The 26931-nt window shown below is 49.8% G+C and overlaps 3 protein-coding genes across 3 annotated transcripts; 1 reads left to right on the top strand and 2 right to left on the bottom strand.

Annotated features, from left to right (window-relative positions):
• Window positions 1-3135: 3135 nt before the first annotated feature.
• On the bottom strand, window positions 3136-7027 carry LOC34617886 (STI1-like protein). Its single transcript, XM_026335787.1, has 9 exons — window positions 6797-7027; window positions 6085-6393; window positions 5579-5852; window positions 5257-5360; window positions 4642-4882; window positions 4414-4514; window positions 3794-4027; window positions 3568-3656; window positions 3136-3208 (listed from the first exon to the last, which is right to left on the bottom strand). The coding sequence occupies exons 1-9, from the start codon at window positions 7025-7027 to the stop codon at window positions 3136-3138; spliced, it is 1656 nt and encodes a 551-aa protein (XP_026191572.1).
• Window positions 7028-16735: 9708 nt separating this feature from the next.
• Window positions 16736-19721, top strand: LOC34617887 (casein kinase I). Its single transcript, XM_026335736.1, has 6 exons — window positions 16736-17132; window positions 17552-17700; window positions 18318-18537; window positions 18968-19066; window positions 19193-19208; window positions 19406-19721. Exons 1-6 carry the CDS (start codon window positions 16736-16738, stop codon window positions 19719-19721), a joined length of 1197 nt encoding a protein of 398 aa, XP_026191521.1.
• A 1843-nt stretch (window positions 19722-21564) lies between these two features.
• Window positions 21565-23967, bottom strand: LOC34617888. The gene is made up of 6 exons (XM_026335788.1): window positions 23932-23967; window positions 23219-23608; window positions 22796-22938; window positions 22303-22499; window positions 22056-22180; window positions 21565-21744 (listed from the first exon to the last, which is right to left on the bottom strand). The coding sequence occupies exons 1-6, from the start codon at window positions 23965-23967 to the stop codon at window positions 21565-21567; spliced, it is 1071 nt and encodes a 356-aa protein (XP_026191573.1).
• Window positions 23968-26931: the final 2964 nt, after the last annotated feature.

Here is a 26931-nt window from a genome sequence, read left to right on the forward strand (position 1 = left end):
GATGGCTACAGATAAGTCCTTCGTACAATCCTTTTACCTAGATCACCTCGACAGCAAGCTTTCGGAGCATTGAGAAGACTAAAGCACGGGAGTTGAGCAACCGATCAGTATACCAAGAAATGTGAAACTTTGGCTCTCAAAGGCCATAGTGTAGACAAACTGCTGCTTTTTTAGTGGTTTATAGCGAAACTACACAAAGTGTCATACCAGGTGGTCTCAGCATCCGCAGCGACTCCGCGTTTGAACAATCAACCAGTGGGGCTTTCACAAGTAGTAAGCTGTTTGAGGTTTCAGGAGCACAGAGGCAATTCTTGCTTCGATAAAAGAAAAGAGGGAGCCGCCAAGTAGGGATCTGCAACCAAGGAATGTCGGAGCTGCGTCAACCGGCCGTAAGTGGCAGTGTAAGGTAAGCAAGAAGAGCAACCCAGAGGAAACCTGCGCTCCTGAGCACCCTCATACATCGTCACACCAGCACACCTGCTTGTCTTGTGGGAGATTGGGTAATGTACCTTGAAACTGCAAGCGCATGCAGAAAGCCAGATATCTGAACAATGGGACTGGGCCCACCGGAAGCAGGCTGCTTTGCGAGCAAGGAAAGTACATCCGAAAAACTGAAAGCCGCTCATGCAGACTGCGGCGCAGTGAGAAGGACTCCAGGAAGTTGAACTGCGGGTTTATACCCACCCAGGTCGATTCTGTACTTACACAAATTTACGTTCTACCTTGCTCTTTACGTTGCCTACTTCCGCTGGGCCCAGTCCTGTTGTCTAGGTTCATTGGCTTTTTGCATGCGCTTGAAGTTCCGAAGTTTGTCACCAAATGTTCCATAAGAGAAGCAGGCACGCTGGTGCGACGTTGTATGAGGCTGCTCAGGAGCGTGCGTTTTCTCTGTCTTTATCTTCTTGCTTACCTTCCACTCTAGGGTAGGCCCGGTTGACGCATGTCCGACATCCCTAGGTCCTAGATGCATATTAGGCGACATTTTATTTTCCAAAGCCTCAAGCGACTAATTACCTGTGAAAGAACAACTGGTTGGTTGTGCTAACGGTGACTCGCTGCGGATGCAGAGACCATCCGGGATGGCACTTTATGTATCATCGACATAAGCCACTAATAAAGCAGCAGTTTGCCTACGCTGTGGCATTTTGCGGGCCGAAGTTTAATGTGTGTTGATTTTTGTTGTATTGATAAAATCCACGATTCCTGCGCCCAGAGTACTTCCAAAGCTTAGTGTTGAGCCGTTACTCCATCGAAGTGCTTCTCCTTTGAAACAACACAGAAAATAAATAGTCGTCTGTCTTTGTCAAAGGCACTATGCTAAGCAAATCTTTAACCGCCTAGTGAAATCTCTGCGCATTTGCCCACTCTTGCGGTAGCTATAACTTCGGCGCATCCATACATGCTTTTTCAGCCGACCCTTCATGTTTTTTCATCAGCCGTGAAGCTCTTGCGTTCACATAAGCTTGAAGGCCGGCCTCTGCCTGCTCCAAAAGGTTTGCGGCATTGTCAACGTTCATCGCCATTTGCTCTTTTTCCAGTCTGTTCGTAGAGAAAAACCCATGATTGACGTATTAAACAACTCGATAGGAAACACACAGCTGTTGTAGGTAAACTTAACATTCCACTGCATCCACAGGAACTAGATTAGCAGAGAACAACTGCATCAAAGCATGCAATGCTAGAACTGTAGCGCCACATCCAAGGTCTCTGTTGAGAGTTATTTTCTGAAACTCAAAACTCAATGCAAACTTGATTGAAAGTTAGTGGCTCTTTTTCGGAAAAAACCCCTCGTTCCCATGTCTGCGCCCCTCAGGGTTTCCAAGTGAGGGGAGAGGGACAGACACGCTAAGCGTCACGGTACCCTTTATGCACTCAAGTCATTACACACTTTGCTGACCATAGCATCTAGCACACTCGCACATGTTCCATGTTGGGTCGAGCTAATCTTCCTCTGCAATCAGTAAGATATGCGAACAGACAAATTTAATAGTCAGGTCCTTACTGTTTCTTGCTGAAGTGTCACTAGTGAGGTGCGTAAGTGTGTCCTTGCCCACTACATCCTGTCGGAAAGAGCGAAATGTGTGGCCGTCTCTAGTGTAAAAGCAATACACCAATTTGGCTGGAAATGTTGCCAGACTTCCTGCAGGGCTTTTGGCATGAAAATATGCCTTCTCCTTGACCCCCCATGTGTATCTAGCTGTCAGTACCGCATCCCAGCTTCCCACCTCTGAAATATCTGTCTCTGCAGCGTTTCCCCATTCCCCCATCAACCCCAGTGCCTTGATTGCACATTCCCCTCATATGTTGAGGTCCATCAATGCTGGTGTCTTTCTTCATTGGAGTAAATCTACACCTTGCCTTATCCATTTAGGCTTTTCCGTTGATGTGCTTCCGGTGTGTCTGTGGGTATCTACGTACTACTACGGCGACTGCGCTGTTTCGGCGATACCTATGGACAATTCCTTTCGATGGCCCAAGGCTGTGGGACCTGTTCACATTCCTAGTCGTTGCTGCTACAGGGAAGGTAGCAGTCTCCGCACTCTGGCTGGTGCAAGGAGCGGGCATCCACAGCCTTTATGTCACCCACAGTCTGGCGGAGAAAGTGACGATAGTTGCTGTGAAGTCGAGCTTATCCCTACAAGGTGCCTAAAGGCAAAGACGCTAGGCAGAATGGTGTCCCCAAAACTCAGCGGCACCAAGCAGTCCGATAGCCCCCAACCTCCCCTCCAGAGGACTGCAACCACAGAAGCAACACGCGCTCCATGCAAGAGATCGACGATATGTCGGCAGCTTTCGTGCGCGGCTGCGCGCTGCCGCCGGTCCCCAACTGCTGCCCTATTAGTGCTGCCGTACTGCAGTTTTGGGCCTTATGAAAAAGATGCTTTAGTCGGCCTTTCGTTGAGGCACTGCAAAGGCGTTGCAGCTGGTAGTGCCGCGGCCGCCCCGCAAGCTTTTTGTCAGGCTTTGACCTTTGGTCTGGCTGGCCGGGGGCAAACGGGTGGTGCTACGAGGAAGCTCGCTCACGAGTTCTGCTGGATCAAACATCAGTACTAATGGTATGAACGCTAATTGGCGTTGGCATCATTGATGTTGGGTGTACTGCGAGAGACCCTTTTCCCCGTTCACATCATCCATTCATGCCACCCTTAGGATGCCGGCCGTTATAAGCTTGTTTATGCCGTCCCTGATCTTAGGGTCTTGCAAATAGCTGCAGTAACGCAAGGCACAGCAGACGAGGATATATGGGCGGCTGTACTCAGGTAGTTGAGACGTACACCAACACTACTAGAGTGCGCATAAAGAGGCTTATCATCGAAACAGCTGCCAGAACATCGTTGGCCCACTAAAATGAGCATCGCGCGATATGCAAACAGAATACCAACTACAGAGGACCAGCAGGTGGCTCCATTAGGTAATCATGGAGAGAGACAACTCATTATGACAGAAGTCAGCCCCCAAGAGGCGATAGTCCCCCCTCTTTCGCTTTTGCATAGCTGGGCAACAGATATATCGTGCAAGAAGTTCGTTTCAAGGCATCAGGATAAGGCGACACAACAAGAGACTGACTCTTTCAACAGTGCTGGATTTTCCTGGGCATTTTGCAGCACAATGCTCATTTGTGGGTCCCTTAAGATTTGTTGTATTTCGGGGTCCGCCTGAGGGACAACAAAGCCACAAACGTCAGTAAAAACCTACGATTTATTTGATGCCTAGAGGCTGTATGCACATGTTGCTCTACTTTGTTGGATTCGAAACATTAGCATTGCCTTTTGCCCTTTTCACTGAACAGTACCATGGCATGCCTCATCTGCTCCTCGTCCACCTCGCCCGACTGCTGCTGCTGCTGCACTTTCCGCACAACTTGCATCTTGCCGTCCATGCATTCTTTGCTATTTGGATCGACGGCGAGGCCTCTGTCAAAAGCCTCCATGGCCTTCGCGTATTCCTTCAGCAGGAAATGCAGCGTGCCTTTCCTGCTCCACGCCTTCACGAAGGAAGGGTCAAGGCTGATGGCCGTTTCACAGTCCTGCAGAAGCATTGCACGACAGTAGGACATCAAGAGACACGTTGGACGGCAAGGGCCTTTCGGCCTCGCCTGCCCCCTAGCGTGGCAAGGCAACACTCCCCTTCAGCCAACTGACTGGGACGGGTGCAGCCTGGGGCTCTTTGAAAAACAGCCACTGCCGAGAACATGATTCTCAAACCAGATTGCACCGGCTGCAGAGAGGCAGATAGCGAAACAGACGACCAACAAGCCGACACACCGTTCCTGGGATATCATACAAGCGGGAAAGATGCGATGACGACTGTACGGCCCAACCCCCCAGTAAAGTGCGAACTTAGCAAAGTACATGGCGAGAAGCGGGTAATACCACGAACGAGCACCATGATATGCACGAAAAAAAGGCAGACCTTCAGGGCTGAAGGATACTCAAACAATTTTGTAAGGGCTGCCGCGCGGTTGCTGTATAGTTTTGCGTCCTTTGGATTCCGCAGGATAGCTTCGTCGTATTCTGGGGGAAGGATACAGCGGATCGCAAGAACTGGATTTCGTTTTTTTTTGCAAGCTCCATCTGCGAAAGGCTGAGGGGAGATGCCACAGTGCAAAGTAGACCGGGGAAAAGGGGGGGCTTGGACTACCCTTCTTTGCGTTCGGGAAATCGTTGTTCTTAAAGAAATCATTTCCCTTTTGCCGATGTTCCTCTGCCTTCTCGGGATCAATGTACGCCTCCCTATCTGCCTTGTCTTTCAGCCTCTTTACATCCGCCAGGGCAGCCCTCGTTTGCCGGTTGTTCGCTTCACAGAGCGACTTTTCATACATCTCGATTGCTTTTCCATAGTCCTTCTGGCGCGTATAGCACGCGGCCATGCGATTGTAAACCTGCGGTACGCACATACATTCGGCAGATAAGACCTTGAACGCCAGCTTCAAAGCACCAGCAGCAGCAGGCTGCAGCTGCTCCATCCCCTTCGCTACCTTAGCGCAAGGAACCAGATACAGACTTCTCCCAAACAGGGCAGCAGCGCGTGTGGAGAGTCTCTTTAGCCCACTGCCTCCTCATGAGACGGGACTCGACAGACAGGCAGGCAGTAGATAGGCAGCCCTCGATGGCATATGAATCTCCCGTGACGCAAATGCGGGAGATTTGGTTGATAGTGGAAAGATGTCTACGGGCGGCTGGCGGAAGGGGGAAAACGGAAAGCAGAGGAAGAGGCACCAAACCAAGGAGCTCGCCTCCAATTTAGATTTCGCACCTTTGCCACCACTTCGTAATCTGCCTTCACTTCGTACCGCCTTTCCAGCGCCTTGTTGCACTCAGCGATACACGCATCGTAATCCCGTAGTTCCATGTAGACCGCTGTCCACCCGTTGAAACAACATAGCAGCAACGCACAGACACTGAAGCGGCGGAAAGGGAAGGCGAAGATACAGCAAGCGTAGTCAGTATGAAGAACAATGTGATACTGCATGTATTCGGTCAACTAAAGAAACATGCTGGTCTACGCGCCCAATAAGAGTGCACTGCCCTTTACAATGATCTGTAAACAGGAAAACGGGGTTGGAGGCATTCCTGACCTGCTTTGTTATTGAGATATAAGAGCTCGTTAGGATCCAGGGCAATGGCCTCGTCGTAAGCTTTGAGGGCCTCTTCAAACTTCCTTGCCTTGTACAAGGCATTTCCCTCCTTCTTCTTTTCTTCTGCCTGCTTTTGCTCCTCTGTCAGTTCCTTTGCGGGCGCTTGAGAAGCGTGAGAGGCTGATGGGGGGGGCGGCGACCGGGCAGGGGGCGCTTCTTCTTCCTCCAGAGTGCCCCCTAGAGCCACAGTTATCCCCTCACGGATCCGCACATCCTGTACACCCAAGCCAACGCCAGGAATCACTTGGAAAAAGCACTTTGTCGGGATGGTTTGTGTGTGCATAAGATTCCTTTTCGAACTGTGGCAACCGATTCAGTCGCTGCTTGAACACAGCGGAATGCAGGAATGCACAGCAGCCTGGGCCCCTCAGGGCCACCTCTCGGGCTCGGTCCAGAGCGGCTCATCCGTAAAGAGCGCGAGCGCCACTCCGAGGAATGTGGCTTACTGGCTGTGCTAGGATAAGCCTTAGGTTGTTTGGGTTTGCCTGGATCTGTCCGATCAGAGAAATAAGTTTCTGTAAGTACTCGGGATCTTCTTGACTGTATTTTTGAAGTCTGGGATGGGAGCGGACAGCTTGCGTCGCAGCCATCATGGCTTGCATTTCCCGCATGGAGGCTTCACTCTGCTTGACTTCGTTCAGTGCTGCCTGCAGTGTCTGGTTGTTTGGGTCCAGGGCGAGACCCTTAGTATATGTTGCCTCGGCCTCGCGTAGCTGTCCCAAGTTGAATTCAGCAAGACCCTTGCGAGAATAGCCCTGTGGCAGGCGACAGCAGAAAGTGCGGAACTCCCATCAGCACAACGGCGCAAACGGTAGCGTCTTAAAGTGGTTGGGGTGGGCAAACACTTTGGAGGGAGTGTGAAGCTGAGACCAGACGCATGGCATGCATTTTTCCCTGGGCAAAACAGCATATCATCATATTAGCAATGTGAAAAAGGAGTATAGATTTCTGCAAAGCAGTACAGAATGGCCATGTAGTGCATTCAAAGGGGCAATAAACAGAGTTTTCTGCTGCTCCCACGAAATTAACTGCCAGCCCCTCGGGAATGCGAGCTTCCAGAAGGGTTGGTTATGCTTTTTTATTTGCCCTGATAGGTGCCACGAAGCACTTCAACAAACGTCAACCCAGCTTCCTTGAGTGCGAGGGTGAGTTTCGGACCTTCGCCCAATCGGGTTTCAGCTGTATGCACATATCGGCGTCCTTCAGAGCATTCTCGAACTGCTTGAGACTGGCATAAGCGCCAGATCTGTTAGAGTATAGCACCGCATCTGATGGGCTATGCCCAATTGCCTCTGTAAAGTGTCTAACGGCAGCGTTGAAGTCGCCGGATTGAAATGCCGCATTTCCTTTCGTCTTTGCCTCCTGGGCCAACTCTGCACTGCTCGCCATCGTTCATGAAGCAAATCAGCAATACATGCACCACAAAACAACACAGAGAGCCAGTCCTCCAGATATTAGAAAGGAGAAGGCAAATTAAGTGCACCAAAGGAACCCGATTGGCAGTTAAACGAACACCTCGAAAGACGCTCCCTTGCACTGCATACAACGCAACAGAAAGCAAGAAGCGAATGTCTCAGGACTCCAATCAGACGGAAAACCGACAACATCAAGCCAGTTACACCTCATCTTCTGTGCTCGGTCGGCGCACTCTCAAACACCCCTTGCCCTGCTCCTTTTGAACCCCACGGGCCCTCCAGGAAGACCCCAAGTACTGGGGCTCTGAATCCTGCATGTAAGATAGAGTAAGCCCCACGGCTTTGTTATATTTAGCTCTTCCTTGTTGCCAGTTACTTCTCTCCTTCGCACCATTTGCGCTGGTATCGATGGTTGGGTTCGGCCGTGTTGTGCCGGCAGCAGAACAGAGGACCGGCAGCCTTATTTCATGCTGTGAGATGTATCTCATGCCATCAATTAGGTTGAGAGTATTGTCTTGTATAAATTTGACTATTAATTTAAGCCCACTATGTGGTCTGGATGTCCATGCACTGTATCGCTTGCTGTGTATGGTAATATCTGCATCGGTCGATGACCCCAACTGTAGGAGCTGCCGTATGCAGGGTGGGAGAGCCCTCGTATCTATGGCTCTATCGGAAACATACAAAAAACCCGTGTACTTCATGCGCTTACTCTCTTGCTTTTTGTGCTCATGACTTAGTGTGTTCCATGGCGGTGGCTCGTCACTTGGATAGCAGAGCTGCACTGTCTTAAGGGATTGTTAAATCTAATTACAAGACCGTCCTATCCTCCCTGACCTACATTCATTTTGCTGGTTCCTGCCGAATACTCCAACAAATACTTCAGGTACAGGGGTAGCCCTGCACAGCAAGGGTTCTCATAGCTGCATCGTCCAAGCACGCACCTCCAGCGCACATGCCCGCAACACTGCGTCTTTTACAAGGACCTAACAATAGTTTAAAGGACGAAAGATATACGAGCGGTCAAACAAAGTAGTCAGCGTTTAACCAATTTTTCAACGAATATAGTTAGTGTAGCAGTGAACGCTAAAGTGCAACGTCGTCGACTGTTTTTCGCGCTGCCCGGCCGAATTTGAACACATGACCTCGTCATCAGTATCCGCACGTCAAGACCAACTACGTTCAGGACAGCCGAAGATTTGCACCCTGCTGGCACTCCACAGGTAGGGACCAACGCGAAAACAGGTGTGTGCATTAACAGATAACGAGGGACCAACCAACACGACCGCACCAGCGCAACAGCTTGCTGTGTTCGAAGTGCTGAAAGGGAGAGCCCTCCACTACCAGAAATAGAAAGGTAAAACGAGTAGAAGAAATGAAAACTCACTAGTTCAGCAGTGCCACCGCCCACATGGAATAGTATCTGCATGCAGATACAGTGTGTCCCTGCAGCGTAGTCGCTTTGAAGCCTCAAAGACGGCAAAATGAAGAAATTAGGGCTACCATACCTGCGACCGCCTGCACACAAATCTGAGTGTACAGAGCACCTTGACAATGATAACCGGCAACGTTCAAGAAATGACGCATAGATGGAGCTAGCGATTTCACGCGCAAGTTGCACCGGGGAAGGACAATTACTTTTAAGCAACAAGAGGGATACTGTGAATTCGGGAAACTCTTTTGAGCAAGACAGAGGCACGGATTTCTTGCAAGCAACCAAATCCACAACTGCTCCTCCGTCAGCCACCGGTGCTGCCGCTCCCAACACCACGCTAGTACTAAAATCTATCACTGCTACGGCTCCTCTGTGAATACTAAGCCTCCAGGGATCTTCTATTGCATATTTTAAAGCATGCAGACCCACCGGGAGCAAGTCTCCAGGCTCGAGGAACACAGCCTAACTCCCCTTGTCATCTCACCGTGCTTGAGCTTTGTGATAACATTAGCACCGACTAGCCAGCTACACTTTTAATTCCACCCTCCACTGCGCAGAGATGCTGACTCCCAACCAGCTGATCCAGGCCCGGATTGGCGAGGGTCTCCTAAATGTGGATCAAAGATGCGCGAGAACCATCGATGGGCTAGTGTACCATTGTGTGCAAGCCAACACGGCACAAGGGAAAGCGTGAACATAATCGATTGGAATTTTACAGTCGTAAATACTGCAGAAGAGTATAGTTGGCAGCTTCTGTTAGCCTATCTGCCTCAGGTTGGCTTGCAGTGGTCATATTATGGCCAGTGCTAGGCGGGTGATGCAGGCATGCCAGAACTCACCAGCGAGCTTTGGATCCTTACCCGTATAGATACTGCTGCGAGATATTCGGATCTTTCAGGCGGCCCTTAAGAATAGTTTAATCAATTTCTGAGCCAGTACAAAACTGGAAGGAGGGACGCATGGGCATATTTTACTGCTGACAGCGACGTAGCTCTTATCCTCATCCTCGGTGTCCGGCAGCCCAACAATAAAGCTCTTGGTCAAATTAATCCTAAGCCTTTAGTGAGCCGAAAGGCTTTGCAGAAGGCCGGGTTTATAAAATTTGTGCAGCCTCACCTGCTGACAACCTGAGCAATATAGGCCATACTTCTCTGCCTCGGGGCGTATCGCAAGTTACCAGAAGGATCGTAACAGCATCTTCACCGTGGTGTGAATTCCACCATGGCTTGGAAGGCCCTAGGCACATGCGGTTGCCCAATGTAGTACTGGAAACCGAATGAGGGATGCAGAACTGACAGACCCCCTATTTGCTTTTAAACCACACCAGGCACTTCTTAACAAGGTAACGCTTCGCGCCTTTGTCCCGGATTTTGGCACTAGTAGTACCTGAGGCATGAAATTGAAGAGCATAAGACTCATTCAAGTTCGATAAAGAACGTGAACCATTGCTGGCAAGAGCGGTTGCACTGCACAATTGTAAACTGCTAGGGCATCAGGAGGCCGTGCCGGCGAATACACCGGTGCCCTTGAGACACTTAAGTGTACGGTTATATTACATGGCGCGCCGGCGACTACGCTGGTGATGCTTTGAGGTGCTTCACTGTACGCGGTCTTACTCCAGGACGAGCCCAGGAAAGAGAAAAACTCTCGATCAATCTCATGCTTAAAAACGCTTTGTAAGGTACATCAAGGAGTGATGGCAGGTCTGCAGAGTAAGCTGAAGCTTATTTATTAGCGCAGGTATTTTTTCACGCCTTACCACACCGATTCAAGTGTGTTTTGACGTACTGGACACCGCTGCTCGGCATCGGTGGAACAATGAATAATTCAAACGATACTTTGGTGCTTTGGAGAGCATATATCATTCTAGTAGAAGGTATTATTTACAGTTACGTCCCTGGTAAGGCTTGTTAGAAAGTATCACACTCTTACTGGCGCAGTGCAAATGCCACAGAAGTTCTTAAGCGGCATATTAACGTCCTTCATGCAGCTTCAGCCTTCGCTGTCCTGGTCATGCACTGAGTTTTCTCAGCAACATTGGCAAAAGAGTGGCAATAAGAGCACATTTGGAATGGAATTTTGGCAATAAGATGCAAACCAATAAAGGTTCACAGCTTCTTGAAGGTACGAAAAGATGAAGACCACCTCTTGTTTGCTCCACTTCTTGCCAGATCTGGATCAACTCTCAGCCGAGATGGAGAATCCTAGAAATATCGGTGGTTTATTATTCCAAGCCTTTCATGCCTTCATATGCCATTGCTCGTTCGCCATTGACTGAAGCGAACATCGTGGGTGCTTTTAAATGATTCGGTTGAATATTAGAATATCTTGCACGTAGACAGCCTTCCAGCATTCCTTGATAGGTTAGTGAAACTTTCAACTACCTTGGCATTGCATTTCAGGCGTCCTTGAAAAATTTCAAACGGCATACAGGCATACACGAGTTTGCGAGTACTTGTCCCAACGCCCTTTTTGAGCCCGTCATCATGGTGAGCAGAGTTTGTAAGAAAAAGTCTATAAAACCAAATTTCGAGTACACTTTTGCTCCATGTAACTCGTCGATAAGCCCACCGATATGAGGCATCGAAAGTTTCTGCTTCCCAGCAATCTATTTCAGGGGCTCAGAGCGAACCGACAAGCGCCACATGGCGTTTTTTCCAGGCCGCCTGCTTAGGTTATGCTGAACGTGCTGGTCGATTCCTGCCCTATAACTCTTTTTTCTAACAGGTTATCTGCCAGCCACTTGATCTACTCGTCATTTGTTCGCGCTTCTGATACCGCCGGAGCGTAGCTTGAGGGCTGGCCCAGAGATCTGTTCAATACGGTGCGGTGGACAACCAGTAAGTAGCGTGGCCATTCTGCTAGCAGCTTGTCATTAGCTAGCACATCCGATAACTCTGCTTTGACAGTTGCCAGTTCCTGCTGTTTCTCGGCTGAAAGTTCAGTGTCGCTCCATGCCCGAGGCAGCTGCAAAGCCACAAAGACGAGACTCGCATGGAACAGTCTTTTCTTTCTATGCTGCTGAGACTCCCGCATGAAGACTGTGCCTTGCCTTGTTGAGGTACCGATGTTGCAGCTCTCAACGAAAAATAGACACATATTTCGTGTGGAGATCATGAGTTGCTTTTGTTTAGCACCTCCTGGCACACCAACCTCCAGAGCGCGAAGCGGTGGCCGCATAAGCCTTTCCTTGGGCCACCCACTGCATGCCTTGGATTATGACACGGCTCAGGGATCTAACATCCAAGCAATAGACCATGCGAAAAATCCAATTCTGATTTGAAGTAGCATTTCCTGCAGCAGCCTTCCCAATCCTTGCGTTCAGCAGCCCGTCAGTGAACCTGAGTCTGAAGGAGGGCGCTAACGAGTGACCTGGCAGATTACACCTCTGCGCTGTCCCCTTGAAGAACACATCCACTTCACATCAAACGGCAAGTATCGCTATTGATTGTCGACCTCGGACGTAAATTTGTGGAAGCGCAGAATCGACCGGGGTGGGTATACAACTGCAGTTCGAAATCCTCGAGCCCTTTTCACTGCGCTGCAGTCTGCGTGAGAGGCTTTCAGTTTCCCTGACGCGCCTCCTTTGATTGCTAAGCAGCCTACTTCCGTTGGGCCTAGTCCCGTTGTTCAGGTTCTGTGGCTTTCTGAATGCGCTTGCAGTTTCAAGGTACATTACCCAATCTCCCACAATACAAGCAGGTGTGCTGGTGTGACGTTGTATGAGGATTCTGAGAAACGCGTGTTTCTTCTGGCTTTGTCTGTTTGGCTACCTTAGACTGTAGGGTAGGGCCGGCTGACGCAGCTCCAAGATTCCTAGGTTGCAGATCCCTATTTGGCGGCTCCCTCTTTTCCTTCAGTGGCGCAAGTGTTGCCCTTGTGTGCTCCTGAAACCTCAAACAGCGCATCACGTGTGAAAGCTCCACTGGTCGGTTTGTTGGATATGTAGTTGCCGTGGATGCTGAGACCACCTGGTATGACACTTTGTGTAGTTTTGCCACAAACCACTGATAAAGCAGCAGTTCGTCTACGTTTTGGCTTTTGCGGGCCAAAGCTTCACATTTCTCGGTATGCCGATCTGTTGGTAGATTTTCGCTCTTGAGCTTTCTCAATTTTCTGAATGCAAGCTGTTGAGCTGATTTCGGCATAAGACGAAGTCAACGAGGGTTGGAATTCCTGAACTGTGGCAACCTCTGCAGCCAGACCACTTCTCCTGCGTGAGTAGAGTCACTAATTGACCTGCATTCTCCCCTAATTAAGCGTGCCGCAAGGGAAAGTCGTTTCTATTTATAACGAGAATACACGCGAGGCGCGTCTCCAACGCGCTGATCAAATCTTCGCATACTTGCCCAGACATGCGGCCGCAATACATTCCTTGTATGCATAAACTTATCGAGGCATCTTTAAACCTTTTTTCAGCTAAGTACAGTGATGTTCTACGAGCAGTGGAGTTATTGCGTCCTTATTACATGCAGGCCCGCCTCTCCTGCCCCAAGTGGCGTTGTACCACCGTCTACATCCATCGTCAGAGACTTTTCATTCCAGCGCCTACAAAAGTTGCTTTCCGAATTGTCTTCCGGTTTTACGGTCGCCATACAAATGTTCTAGGAAAGCTTGAAATCCCTCTACATCCTGAACCAGTGGTCGACCGGGAACGGCTGCATGCGGTGCTACCAGCTCTCACAATTTGTCTAAAAGTATCCGTAGAGGGACACTTTACCCTAAACTCACTGCACACTTGATAAAATATTACGTAGTAATTTCCAAACGCGCTCACTCATTCCCCTTGCCCTCTCAACGATCCCACAGGAGGGAAGAAGACAGTTTAGGTGCGTCACAGCTAGCTGCACATAGCACTCCACGAATGCCGACACTACACTGCACCTTCATGTGTCAAACTAAGATGATTCTGCAATAAGCAAGAGATACGGCCGGACAGCCAATAATTTATCAGTTCCCTATTTTTTAGCTAAATATGACTAGAGTAGTATAAAGTAAATGTGACTGAGCTCGCTTCATAGTGGCTTCGCACCTGCTTCTTTCTTGAGGAATTTGACATGACGTTCAGCCTAAAAGCAGCGGAAATGAGCAGACATCAAGAAGGAGCTCGCAAACATGCTAGCTAATGACAAACTGCCAGCCGACTGGGCGCCTGCTTGCCTGCTGTAGTTCAAAGCAAACAGGGGAGTCCATCACTTCAACATCCCGAGTTCGCTTTGCAGAGCTGTATTGCGCAGCATCACATGCCCATGACCTTCCAGGTCATGGCCAAATCCACACTACAGTAGAAAAGGTGGAAAAGCTCTTCCAATCCCTGTTATGCACCCTGCGGCAGATAAGAATGGACTGTATTGCCCAGATTGCAAGCAGCTGAGGCGCCACAGTCCCTCTAGAATCAGCCTCCTGCAAAGCCTTTCGGCTCATTACAGGCTCTGGACTGATATGAAAAAGGGCTTTTTTTGTTAGGCTGCTGGCGGTCGAGGACGGATAGCATCTACACCGCTGTTGGCTGACTCAGCAAATATGCCCATTCGCCGCCTGTTCCAGGTCTGCAATGGCTCAGAATGTCGTTTGTGTTATCCTTAAGCTCCGGGAATCTCCAAAGACCGAGCGATATGGGTAGGGATCCAAAGTTTGTTGGTGGGTTCTGGCGTGCGTTTATCACCCGCCCACGCAATTGACCACCAGACGATCGCTGCCGACCGTTCTGAAGCAGATGGACAGAGAGAACACATCAACCGCACTCTTCTGCAGTATTTCTAACTCTACGCTTGTACGAGTTCACTTGACTGTCTTGATTTTGTTCTTTGCGACGAGTGGGTATGTAGTACAGCAGTCAATTCGTCTCTGCGTTGCCCTCCGTAATTCCTGGTCTACACTGGGGCGCCCCTCCCCAATCCGCGCATAAACCTGGTCGTCCAATACCATCAATTACTTTTAGAGATAGAGGCATTATGTAAACAGCCGGCTAGTGAAAGCGAGTGCTAGTGCAAAGCCCCAGAGAGGCAAGCACGGAATCATGCTACGCAGGGGACGGCTGAGCCTGAAGATTTGGTCTTGGCCTATAGACTTGGCCGATTTTGGGACACGTGTCAAAAAGTGCCAAGAAGATGAAGTTTGTGGACAGGTGGTTAGGAGCAGTTGCCTTAGTAGAGCTCCGTCAAAGGTCCCTGTGGCAGACAGTTAGCTCCAGACGTAATACAAACAAAGTAGAAAGTTACTGAGTGTTTCTGAGAATAGCTCCCCCCCTTTCTAGCCGGCGCTCTTCATATTCTTCGAGTTAAGAGGAGAGGGACAATCAAGCTGCGCCTAGCTGCACCTTCTAAGCCCTCCGCAAATTCACAGCCATTGCACATGGCATCAAGGGAACTCGCATACGACACTGCATCCTTTTGTATCGAGCTACAATGATCTGAAATAAATTAGCACGATTAGGCAAAGCAATTATTTAATACCCTATAATTCTTAGTTAGATACAAGTGGTGTAAGTAAAGAGAGTATTATACCTGGGCCCACCACCAGCGCCTTTCCCCTTTTCTTTCGTCATCGCCCCATAGGATACTGGCAGGAGGGGAGCCAGAGGGATGGCTTACTGTGTGGCATGGGCGTTTTTGCACGCAGTGCAAGCATTCTGAGCAATCATCAGCATCCAGCTGCACCGAGCACCTCCGTGTGCAGGCATCCAGCGTTTCTGCTAATGTATTGAGTTAGCTACCGATACTTTGTAGCAGAGAGAATAGGCCGGAATAAATATTCAATTCTTTTTCATTTTAAATTGAATCAAGTGTAGAGTAGAAAGCGCCAAAATGTAGCTTTGCCTGCAGGCAAACTCTGCCTTGGTACAGACAGGGGAACAGATGGGCCAGTTTCTTAGCTTTTCACGCTTAATTTCGAGCATTTTAAACGCAAAAAGTGCCCGTCCATGTTCGGACTCTCAATTGCCCTATCGGCAGGCTACTCTACATTCGGTTCCAGATGGCGGGCAGTCAAAGAAGAGCCCTCCTCGTGAAATAGTAGTGGTGGGTTGGTCGACTTAGGTATACGAACATTCCAAAAAGGATGCCAGTCCAAATGAACATTAGAATAAAGGGCATCAACTGGCTGCAAATGAAGTGAAATGAACTTGCAGTACAAATGACAGGTGCATGACTTGGAGGGCACACTTGTGTTTGTTAATACTCTATGGTGCATTCTAGAAGATGTTTAGCCCTTATACATTTGTTTGTATTTTGCTGGGCACCAAATATATTTTAACTGGAGGTAAGCGCTTTCTGTGTTCCAGCCGTTTTGTACAAATCGGATTGAGCGCCTCTCGTGGCGAGGGAAGCCAAGAGCAGCTAAGCCTAACAGTACGGAGGCAAGAATGGCGTTTGGGGCTAGAGCACACTGCTTTTGCTTGTACAGATCAAGTAGCCCGATGGAATATTAGGGGAAAGGCCCCAGAATCAGAGTACGGGGAAAGCAGTTGTTTCTCTGCGGCGCCTCAAACAACGCCACCCGCCGTCCGGCAATTCATGCGGCGGCGCTGCGCTGTCTTTACACCTCAGCTCTGTTCGTCATGATGCCCGTTCCCCTCGGCCTTTCACTTCTTTAACAGGAGCTCTAGAGCTCTCCAACGGAGAAGCCGACGTCGTGCCCTGCCGCCGCAATAGTTCATCACAGCAGCAAGGGTGACTGGCCATTCATCTTCTCTTTTTCTTCTCCTTGCACTGGAAAGATAGGGCATTGTCTGGTTCTGCTTCGCTGCTTCTACCCCTCATCCTCTCTCCTCGATTTTCTTCTGTGCGTCACCCGGCACGGCTGCTGCAGGCAGCAGCAGCCCTACTGCCTCTGCACGATCTTCCCTCTATTCCCATTCTTCGTTACAGTTTCCATCAATACCATCTTTGTTAGTTGCAGCAGCAGAGAGAGCCCCCAAGAGCAATTGGCCGTAGGAGGGCTTCGGTGGGCACCTGCCCTTTACCCGCCTTCAGGACCCCACACCAGCAACTCATTGAGAAGTGGCACACCATGCCTGTGCTGTATGCGAGACCTTCTCTGCCTCCTTTGGCTGCTGTTTATTCATGCGGTTGCTGTTTGGACTCCACCTCGTGCCTTCCTCACTTGATGGCAGGCAGCGCCAGCCTGTCCACGAAGCTGACTGTTGTTGCTCTGTAGCACTAGGGTAAAGAAGGCAACAACAGGGCTTTCTGTGTGTCTACGATCCCGGCAGCAGCAGCTACGGCTGCTGCAGGAATGCCAGTGGACATGGCTGCTCCCGCTGCAGCGGCTGCTCCCACGCGGGCTGGTGTGGGTGGCATGCGCGGAGCAGCGCCCGTCTCTGCAGCAGCGGCGGAAGCAGCGGCTGCTGCAGCGGCGGCAGCAGCAGCGGCAGCTGCAGGCCCAGCTCTAGGTGCAGTTGCCGCCGTTGCAGGTGGTATCCAGCAGCCCTTTTCTCGTGTCGGCTGGAATCACCTGGCGCCACCCACGTGCGTAAATGGCGTGTACAGACTTGGCCGTAAGATTGGGAGTGGCTCCTTTGGGTGTCTGTATGAGGGGGTGGACCAGAGGGGCAGAGAAGTAGCCATAAAGCTGGAGCCCGCAAATACGAAACACCCGCAGCTGCTCTACGAGGCACGAATAATCAAGTTCTTGCAAGGCGGAGGTGAGCACCGTACGAGCCACAAGGTAGATGCTACCTGCAGCGCTACCCTGCCCAGCCTCTGATCGTTGATGCACAGGTGCCGAGTTTCTGGTGCTGATGATGATCTGCATGTGTTGCTCTTTTTTTGCGTGAAGTTCCCGTGGTGTCACGCACTCGCAGGGTGGAGCGGGTTGGTGGATGCACGTGTAGAATCTGACGCTACTGGGATGCTCCTATGCAGTGCTACGAAGTTTTCCGTACTGCCATTTTGTCGCTCGCTTTATGCATGTGTCTTTTTGCACTGTGCACGTAATTCGTGTGGCGTGCATGTGTTACTGTCTTTGGGCTTCGTGGGGCCCATACTCGGATGCATGTTCGCCTTGCTTCTTTTCTGAAAGGTGTAGCTAGTTTGTATGACGCGCTTTTGCTGCGATCTTCAGTGGGCATTCCCGTATGCTACTGGTATGGCCTGGAGGGGGAATGGCACGTGATGGTGATGGAGCGTCTTGGTCATTCGCTGGAGTATCTTTTCAACGCATCTCAACGCGTCTTCAGTCTTCCGACCGTCCTGCAGCTCGGCATTCAGATGGTAGCCAAAGACCCTTATTTTTGCGCATGTCCTCTCGCACTTCCTCGCCCGAATAAAAGCTTTAACAAGGCATAATAGGGGCCGTGTTACTCGCTCGCGGAGGCAGCTTGCAGCATTGTGCAGGACCCTGGAAGCGCACCTCAATACGTATCTGTTTTCTATACTTGTATATAGATAGGTCTTATCGTGCGGGTTAGTGGGACTCCCGTGTTTTCTGGGCAGCCTAATGCTTTTAATCTATTTGAGTCCCTCTGATCAATAGCCGCCTGTCCTTCCGTGCTTGGTGCATGGGATGCAGGGGAACTCGTCCGCCGGCTGGGGGAGTGCACGCAGCATAGTGTATATTTTTTTAGGCGCCTAATTAGCTGCAGCACACATAGAGGACAGATATGCCACCACCTAATTGGACAAGATGCTGAGGGTCCCTAGCTCCCACCTCGATCTCCTAAGCTTCTCCATGGGACTTTGCCTTTTGTTTAAATCTATATCCATGGGTGAACCATGTCGACTCTTCTATTTCCTCGCCTTCGCTTGGTATGTTGTGGCCATATTGTGCATCTTTTCCTCTGCATCCATCCATTTCTATCACCATCTGTTGCCTGTATCTGCGTTTTCAGCTGGATCGTTTGGCGTACATACACCAGAGGAACTGCATACATCGCGATGTGAAGCCAGACAACTTTCTGGTGGGACGCCATGGAGACGGTATGAGGATCTATTTAATTGATTTCGGTCTGGCGAAGAAGTACAGAGACGCCCAGGGCAAGCACATCCCTTACAAGGAAGGAAAAAACCTCACTGGCACGGCCAGATATGCCTCGCTGGCAACGCACTTGGGTAAAGACTACCATTTAATTAAGGAATAATATGATAGTCCTCCCTCTTTTTAGTGCCTCATTATATTTATGCCAGTGCAGGACTGCAGGGTGCATGCCTCAAAACAGGAAGGCGATAGTAGTGCTGCCCTCCTGGGTCGTCGATGCGCCAGGGTTCCTCTGCGTGGCGAACTTTTCATGAAACGACTTTTCCTAGCATATCTCCCCGCGTGCATCTAGTACTCGGACTGCTACCCAGTGGGGGAACGGGGAGCGTGAGGTTCTACATCCAGCGCTGCTGTGCGTATGCATTTTCTTCCTGTTTCGGACGAGTGCATATCCCGGCGTAGCTGGATGTCACTTCTTCAGATGGAAATTCCGTGCAGTGTATTCCATCCTTCAGGTGGCCTCATCATAACGCCGCCGTGCATTGTGATTTCTGTGACCGGCAGGCGTAGAGCAGGCGCGCCGTGACGATTTAGAAGGTTTGGGCTACGTCCTGCTATACTTCATGCGGGGATCTCTCCCCTGGCAAGGGTTGAAAGCAACTAGCAAAAGGGATAAATACTCCAAGATAACACATACCAAAATGAGCGTTGATCTGCACGTCCTTTGCGCGGGCCTCCCGCAGTGCTTTTCCGTTTATATGACTTACTGCAGAGCCCTGCACTTCGCCGATGCACCGGACCACAGGTGAATCTCAGACGCGTCTGATGTTGCCCGTGTTTGTCGGCGCCGGTGCTTTGCAGTTGTTTGCGTGTAGGCTAGTGTGGGGAGGCGGTTTGTCTACGTATATACAGAGCCCGTGGAGAAAGTTCGTGCGATTCGCGTAGTGCTCAAGAAACATAGTGTGAAGCTCTTGTGTTGTTGTGACTCTTTGGTGCTGCCAGCTACCTCAGAGGTCTCTTCGTCGAGACGCTGCAGCAGCAGCCCAAGTTGCATTGGACTCCGTTTGACTGGATTCCAATCGTTGGATACTGCTCCTGTGTGTCGTGCAAACGGCAAGGACCCTTATCTGCTCCGCAGCAACAGGAGGAGCAGCTGCGGCATTTGGCACTCGGGACGGGCGCAGGCACTGCGGCTGCCCCCCAACGAACTGCCGGTACAAGCTGGCGCGCAGCAGCCACGCAGCAGCGAGAACCCACTGACCCCGAACAGTGGAGACCTTGGAGGCCCCAGCGCGGGAGGGCGGCACGGTGTACCTAGGGTGGAGGAAACAGCAAGCAAGCGTGCAGCGCAATAGCGAACCAAACGGCAGCAGCATGACTCATTTTGTGTGCTGATTTTCGTTGTTGCACAGAGCCGGCACAGCTCCCATTCATCCTACACATGCCCTACGTTACTCTGCTATACCCCGCAAGGATGCTAGAGGGGCAGCTAGACGGGGGCAACTGCATACGATGTCGCCTCTATGCCTTGTGGGACTTGGGTCTTCGGGGCCGTGGCGCGTGGTGTGTTTCTCACGCAGCTGCGTGTTTTTTCGTCTCATTCTGGGCATTGCGCCTCGCGTTGGAATTTTAAGCAAAACCATCTGGGTTCTCTCGTACTTCCGCAAATCACCGTACGAGCGAGTAACACGGTGTTATGTTCTACACACGCCGCAGCACCACGCGGGGGTTGGGGGTATGCACCCCGGAGAAGTCATAGAGCAGTGCATGCTACTAGGATAAGCACATCCTACTTCAACCCTACACACGAGCACCAGTCTTCTTAGCTTCCGTATTATGTACTCCGATGGTTGGAATAGGAAACGACACACTGCAGTATGACGTAGAGAAAGATGCATGTGCTGTGTTTTATCATCGGGAGCTGGGAGTACACAATTTGCATCGAACAAAATTCATGTTATTCATTTAGCTTTGCTGGCGAACGTTCCATCGTTGTGCGTGCATCCAGAAAGAAATATTCTTTTGATAATTTCGGCTGCAAGGGTATTAATGGCCGTTACGCTGCTTGTTGGACTGGGCTGCACTTCAGAATAGCGCAATGAAGACATGAATGCAGCGTGTAGCGGTACCTGTTATCGATGTTCACATGCCCAATGAGGCTTTGAAGTTTCTGAGCGCAAGCCTTGCCCTTGAAGGCCATAGGAAAATGATAATATACCTGGGGTATCCAAAACAGTCACGGGATGACAGAAGGGCCTCATCACTCGTGGGCAGTACGGGAAGTGCCTGCAAGAGGGTTCTGGTGCTAGCCCATGCCCACCGTTGAGTAGCACGTGCACTCGTTTTTGAGGGGTGGGCTAGAGGTGACTTTTTGTGCACTGCACTTCGCAGGAAGCTGATATGCACGAGGGCCCTTTGTCTCAGTGCATTTGAGGCCCTATACGTAAGCGTTTAAATGAGAGACGCACCTTCGTCGATAGGAGAGCACCAGCAACTCTTGCATGTGAAGCGGCACATCAAGTAAAATGACCAGACGCTCAGGGAAGGCAATATTTGCATAATTTAACTCCGTCGACCACTTTGAAGAGTAAACTGGTTACCTATACTGTGAAGCGTGTGAAACACGCCGTGATACCGCACAGGCACAATGGTCTGTTTCGTTTCAATGGAAAGCAATGTGGCGCACTGCACCATTTTATGTATAGCCCTCTGACAGAAAAAGCCATTGTGACGCTTGCATCCTTTTGTTTGCTCAAAGTTTCTTAGGCTACTATTGCTGCCCTACACCTCTCACTCTAGCCAATAATGAGTTTCCCGTGGAAGCGATTGCAAAATCCTACGTAAGTACGCTGAGAAGCTGAGTGGGAATAACACCCCATGCGAATCAAAGTACAACAGCTGATACAGAGAAGCTACTTCCCCCTTAGGTGAAGCAACTAAAGAAAGAGAATAACTGAAAATACGAACCGCCAAATATTTGGTTATCTCCCTGCCTTCCCCTCTGCCAAATGACGATTTACTTCGTGACGTAAACCGCTGCACGGAGAGAGGACCACAACCAGTCCGACGAAAGGAAGGACGGGAGTCAAGAATGCATAGTTGTTGCGACTGCTTTGCTTACATGTGCTGATTACCATCAGGCAGACAAATATCATCCTCCTTCAGTCGTCTGGAAGATTTCCCTCGTCGAAATCGTGCTTCCTGCGGGGCATGAAGGTTTGCTGCAGCTGCAACTGTCTAGATGCCTCCACAGGGTTGATGTTCGGCTTAATTTCAATTCCTCTAAAGATACTCTCGTGACCTCTCCCAGTCATGAACCCAGGCATTGTCTTCCTAACCGCCTGATTGGACAAAGTAAGCAGAGGTGCACATACAACAACGCACAGACCTTCATGCCCATACAAAATCACCAGACACGGAGAAAAGGTCCGCAGGCCCTTCCTAGCTCACAATCACCCAAAGGCCATATTCCCCTACCTGCTAAAATAGGCACAAACAGAGGCGGTGCAAACACTACAGCTGGGAAACAAAACACTTCCATTCACCAGCATAGTCGCAAGCGAAGCGCAAAAATATGTACAATCTGCACAAAAGAACAAATTCCTTTTTGCAACAACCTCGTCCTACGGACAGATGAGAGGTAGCTACGCACCTTCTTGTTGAACTGCTGCCACGACTTGGCGCTCTTTGCCAGCTGGTGTTCCGCTTCCTCCGTCTTCTGCTGCTGCTTGATGGCTTTGACCCTTCGCTTCTTACTGTTCTTCTGTGCCTCGGTGTCTGCAACATGCACGCGGAAAGGGCATCTGTTCACAAATCCCTAAGAACAAGATCTTCTTTCTAAAGGTGAGACAAAAGTATGTGCCCATATTCTGCGCGGCCTATCGGGTGTCAAATTCTACCTGTGGGCTTGGCAGCTAGATACTGTGGAATCCTATATCCACCAGGCGTGATAATATCATTGGCTCTCTTCTTGGGAGCTGCCTTCCTCGGGGCCCGCACTCTGTCCCCTGGGAGTTCTTCTTCGTTTTTATAGTCCGTGAAACGCACGCGAAAGCCGAATGGCATCGCGGCGATGATGGAGCAGTCATACCAACGCCTGACCACACACAGAGGGCGGAAAGCTTTGCATGCTTCGTTGCGATATTCTTCTAATTAGCTCTCTGTTACGCGATGAATGTTTTATCCACGCACGTTTTATTCGTGCACTATGCGACTCTTAGCCTCTATACACTATACGTGATAGTAGGGTAAACCTAGAGGATGAGAAAAAAGGGCTGCCGCCATCAGCAGACATCTTTAAAGGCGAAGACAATCTATCGCTGAACACCTGCATGACAACAACCTTGCCCCTTCTGAAATCTAAACGACTTATTCAGATGAGAGGCTTCTCACCCATCCCCTGAATAGATTGCTTGCGCTGCAGTACCAGCCGGGAAGTCGGTGGCTGACGCCTGAGGTAGCAGCACCACCTGCTGCAGCGGATACTCCTCTCTGTTGCCCCATCCAATAAAATCAACAACAACCCGTTCCCCTTCCTGAGGCAAGCAGTGTACAGACAAGGACATATTGGTACTTCTGGAAATACACCGCGGCCCCATAACGACAGAGCAGCTTGCCCAGTAGCCCCCCCATACACAACAAATACGCATGCCCTGCAATTCGCCGAGCAAATCGTAGGACCGCCTAAATCATGACAACCGAGGGCCTTTTACAGCATCGATAATTATGTACTGTCGTCGCATTCGCTGATCGAATGTGGCCACAAGAAAGCAAACTGTGAGCGTCTGTAGGGTTTGCCAGGGACCAAACACATACCTTTGGGTCCCGCTTGACCTCCACTATGGAAGCATAGTACCTCTTGCCTTCATATTCTGCTGAACAAGTCCTGCCTACAAGTGTGCCTCCTGCTGGTTCGTAGGCGGAAGCTGGAGGTGCGGGAGTCTCTGTGGGGCCCACAGGCTGCTCTCTTGCCACTGTGGCTGACGGTTGTGCTTCCTTTGGTGCCGTTGCTTCACTTGGTGCCAGTACTGCGGCCTGACTTTCAAGCACTTGCTGTTCCTGCTGCTGTTTGTACTCAACGAGATGCTTTGTTAGCTGAATCACCTCCTTGAGGTCCGCCCGCAGGCGCTGCAAGTCTTCAGTTTCTTCCTGCTTCAGTGCCTCTTCAACCTGCTGTAGCTGTTCCTCGTACAGCTTCTGCTTTCCCTAAAAGCAAAATCACCAAAGTGCATACCTACAAAAGGTGTTCGGTTGCTACAGATGAAGCGATGCAGCCTACAGACATGGTACTCGAAGCAACACAACACGCAGGGCACATATGCTAGGGTAGGAAAAGCCCACGCTCACTCTTGAGCAAGAACACTCCCAGGACACTTCCGTACAGCACATTAGCCACTACAATCCCCAAATGGGTAACGGTAGCGGACTGGAAAGGCCAGCACAGCCTATTATGAAAAGGCAATATCCTGCCTCCTAAAGAAGAGGCTACATCGCTGCGAGCAGATGAGAAACCCGTGGACTTCACATACTTGAAGTTCCTCCAATGATTCCTCGAATTCGGCCATTTTCCCTTAGGGGTGATTTCAGCGATTGCGGAACGAACGAGGTTGTAATCCCAAGGAGCGCTGCTGTCAGCAAATTCGAGCTCAAATGTCATGCACGCTTCTTCGAAATTGGTTGCTAAAGTCGAATCGCCAATTTAAAGAGTGGGAATCATTCTCATGACCACTCCAGTGTACAGAGCATGCTATGCATGATCAGGATCATGTGGAAAGTTTGCTGTTCCATAAGGAACTGGTCATTCCCTTCTAGCTATTTCACCTTAATAGAAGCCATGAGTGTAAACTCATCAGACAGAGACCGTCCAATTGTCAGGTATGCTAATGGCAATGCATCGGCAGCGATGGGCGAAGCCCCAGACAGGTTGGGCTAAAAGCCTCTTAATCGAGGCCAGATATAGGCATTAATTCCTTTTTAAAAACATTCAAGCTTTAAGTTGAGCATATAAAGCGAATTAGAGACATGGTCCAAAGCATAGCTTCGCATGCACTCGTTCGGGTAGCACGGGTAGCGGTCCCCAAGGGAAAAGTATGCGCGTGGCGCCTAATCTGGATTCCCTTACAACCAAGTACCGAGTTCTTTGGGTAAGTCATGCCTTACGATGAATGCCAACGTAATGCTGTGCAGCAGAGACAAAGGAGATAGCCCAGGACCTCAGCTTCTTCACTGGCACAATAAAATGGGGCTTTTTGCGCCAAGCACCAGTTTTATTCTCCCCACAGTATTATAGCTCCAGTGGCCGAACTTGATGCCCATCCAGTCTTGTAGGCTCGGACAGTGGGGAGAAAAGTTCCCCTATGTGCTGCCATACACAAGCTTATCAAGTGCTGCCTCTTTGTTCACTGCATAATGCGCTGTCGAAGAGTTGAATATAGCAATGTGAACACCGCTTCAGTGATGTGCAGCACAGTTATGGGCCAAGAGAGCTTCAACAAACCAGTGCAGTCCCCAAAATGGGCTAAGAACCAAGCAGAATAACCTCCATGGGAGAGATTCTAAATGCCCAAATTTTTGGTGAAGGCAGTGTACCAATGGTAGAACATGCCTCGAATCGTGGTGGAATTACTGCACAAATGGATGGCGATGCGGGCATAGCTTGTGTAACGATCCATAAGGGTCTCCGGAAGAGACGTACTCCTCCATATCCAATTCACACTTTAAAAACTATGAATCCTTATCCAAAAGGCTCCTTCATTCTGCTGGGTCGTACCTCTCAGAGTTACCTACGCTACAGGAGTGGCACAGCTAGAGTACCTATAGCTGCATCCTCTAAGCACTCCGAACAGTACCGGCTAGCTGCCTACGGTGTCTAGCGTCACACAGAAAACATTTCATCGTGTTGTATTAAGCTAATAGTAATCTACAAGAAACAACATGTACCACCGGGGAAAACACTTTGCTAACACTTGACTGATTCTAAGTTAAATAGAGCTAATGTGGAGAGAAGCTTTATGCAGTTTACATCTGCCTTTCCTATTTCAAAAGCAAGCCCTCGTCTGTCGTACCTGTCCGTCAAGACCAATTCTATGCGGGACAGTGTAAGACTTCCCGCCATATTGCCAGTACCCAGGTAGGTAAAAGTGCAAAAACAGCGCAATGGAGAAAGCGCAAGTGTGTGAATCAACGCTTGAAGTCGAATCGAATGGAACACAGGCACGTACACTATTAAGCAACTAGCGAAGAACCAGACCAGCCCAACCACAGTGGCGCAATACCTTACCGTTGTCGAAGCCCTGGAATTCGTGGGCCTCCGGTAACAAGAAAACAGGAGTCAGAAAATACATGCGAACGATTTCCGAGTTCCCACTAGTTCAGCAATGCCTCCGCGTTCTGGAGTGCAGCAATGCCTGCATGCAAATACAGGCTGAGCATGCAGCATCTTCGTGTCCAAGCCTCACAAGAGGTACAAGAATAAAGTAGTAAAACCATGCCTGAGGTTTCCTGATCGCACATCGAAGAGTAGAGAAAATCTTCAGGGAAGTTATCACCAACAACCTTTCAAGTGATTCCGATGGTATGGGGAGCTATTTCAGGCAGAGCGTGGCCTGAGGAAGGACAAATACTAAAGAACAGAAGGGATACCGTCCATGGCGGTTACCTTCGTTAACAAATGAGATTCACAAAATTCTCCCTCAGGCAAGGGAGCCCGCAGCTGCCCCTCCATCAAACACAACGGCTGGCATTTCCCAATGCATTTTATCAACAACTCCCGTCTAGTGGATCCTTGGCTTTCGACATATTGAGCACTTTCTGTTGTATTCTTACGTCGAACTACGCTGTGCTACCATATCTAACGCTATATCAAAAAATTTCCGGAGGGCGAAATGTAGCTCTGGACTGGATGAAAACTTACTCGAGTAATGCTGAGTGGCTTCAGGAGAACTTTCGAGCACTTCAACCATTTACAACTCCTTACATATAATTCTTGGCGCATACGCACAAACATTGTGTCATGCCGCATTGTGCTGACAACACTCTGCGACAAATAATAAATATGAGCCGACACACCAATCAGTCAATTCTTTAATAGCCTGAGCTAGCTATAACTAATGCAGTCAAAGGTGTATTGAAATGTGGCTTTACCGCAAAAAAATTCTGGTACCATGTGGGGCGGAATTTGCCATTTGCGAGCTTACACCCTTTCATCCTTAGACCCTGGTTGTTATGTTCGGTAGCAAAAGCTGGTAGTAGCATATCGGCATGCGCTTGTTTTTATATTCGCTTATTGAGTGCACTTAGAGCGCACTAGTCCAAATGTGAAAGGCGGGCGTGGCTTGAGGTCCCGGAGAGGAATCTGCGGAATCTCGCAAGGGGCTTGCAATGGTACCTTCCCTTCAATTTTATTTTAAAGGCCATGCAAAAGAATGATATTTGGACGGAAAATAGTATCAATCACTGATCCCAAGCCACATGATGTGTGTGCCCGTTTTGTGTATTGGCACAGTGGATCTTCGCGGGGGGTTAGGCTG

This window comes from Cyclospora cayetanensis, unplaced genomic scaffold, assembly GCF_002999335.1.
Source record: "Cyclospora cayetanensis isolate NF1_C8 unplaced genomic scaffold, CcayRef3 CcayRef3_contig_8, whole genome shotgun sequence".
In the NCBI taxonomy this organism is placed as follows: domain Eukaryota; phylum Apicomplexa; class Conoidasida; order Eucoccidiorida; family Eimeriidae; genus Cyclospora; species Cyclospora cayetanensis.

Coding starts and splice junctions, on each gene's coding strand:
- LOC34617888 (XM_026335788.1), bottom strand. CDS start 23,967: ATGGCCGAATTCGAGGAATCATTGGAGGAACTTCAA. Junction 23,609..23,931: donor AATCATTGGAGGAACTTCAA/GTATGTGAAGTC, acceptor TTTTGCTTTTAG/GGAAAGCAGAAGCTGTACGA. Junction 22,500..22,795: donor GCAATCTATTCAGGGGATGG/GTGAGAAGCCTC, acceptor GTGTGTGGTCAG/GCGTTGGTATGACTGCTCCA.
- LOC34617886 (XM_026335787.1), bottom strand. CDS start 7,027: ATGGCGAGCAGTGCAGAGTTGGCCCAGGAGGCAAAGACGAAAGGAAAT. Junction 4,515..4,641: donor TTTCCCGAACGCAAAGAAGG/GTAGTCCAAGCC, acceptor TCCTTCCCCCAG/AATACGACGAAGCTATCCTG. Junction 4,028..4,413: donor AGTATCCTTCAGCCCTGAAG/GTCTGCCTTTTT, acceptor ATGCTTCTGCAG/GACTGTGAAACGGCCATCAG.
- LOC34617887 (XM_026335736.1), top strand. CDS start 16,736: ATGGCTGCTCCCGCTGCAGCGGCTGCTCCCACGCGGGCTGGTGTGGGT. Junction 17,133..17,551: donor CAAGTTCTTGCAAGGCGGAG/GTGAGCACCGTA, acceptor TGCGATCTTCAG/TGGGCATTCCCGTATGCTAC. Junction 18,538..18,967: donor CTCGCTGGCAACGCACTTGG/GTAAAGACTACC, acceptor TGTGACCGGCAG/GCGTAGAGCAGGCGCGCCGT.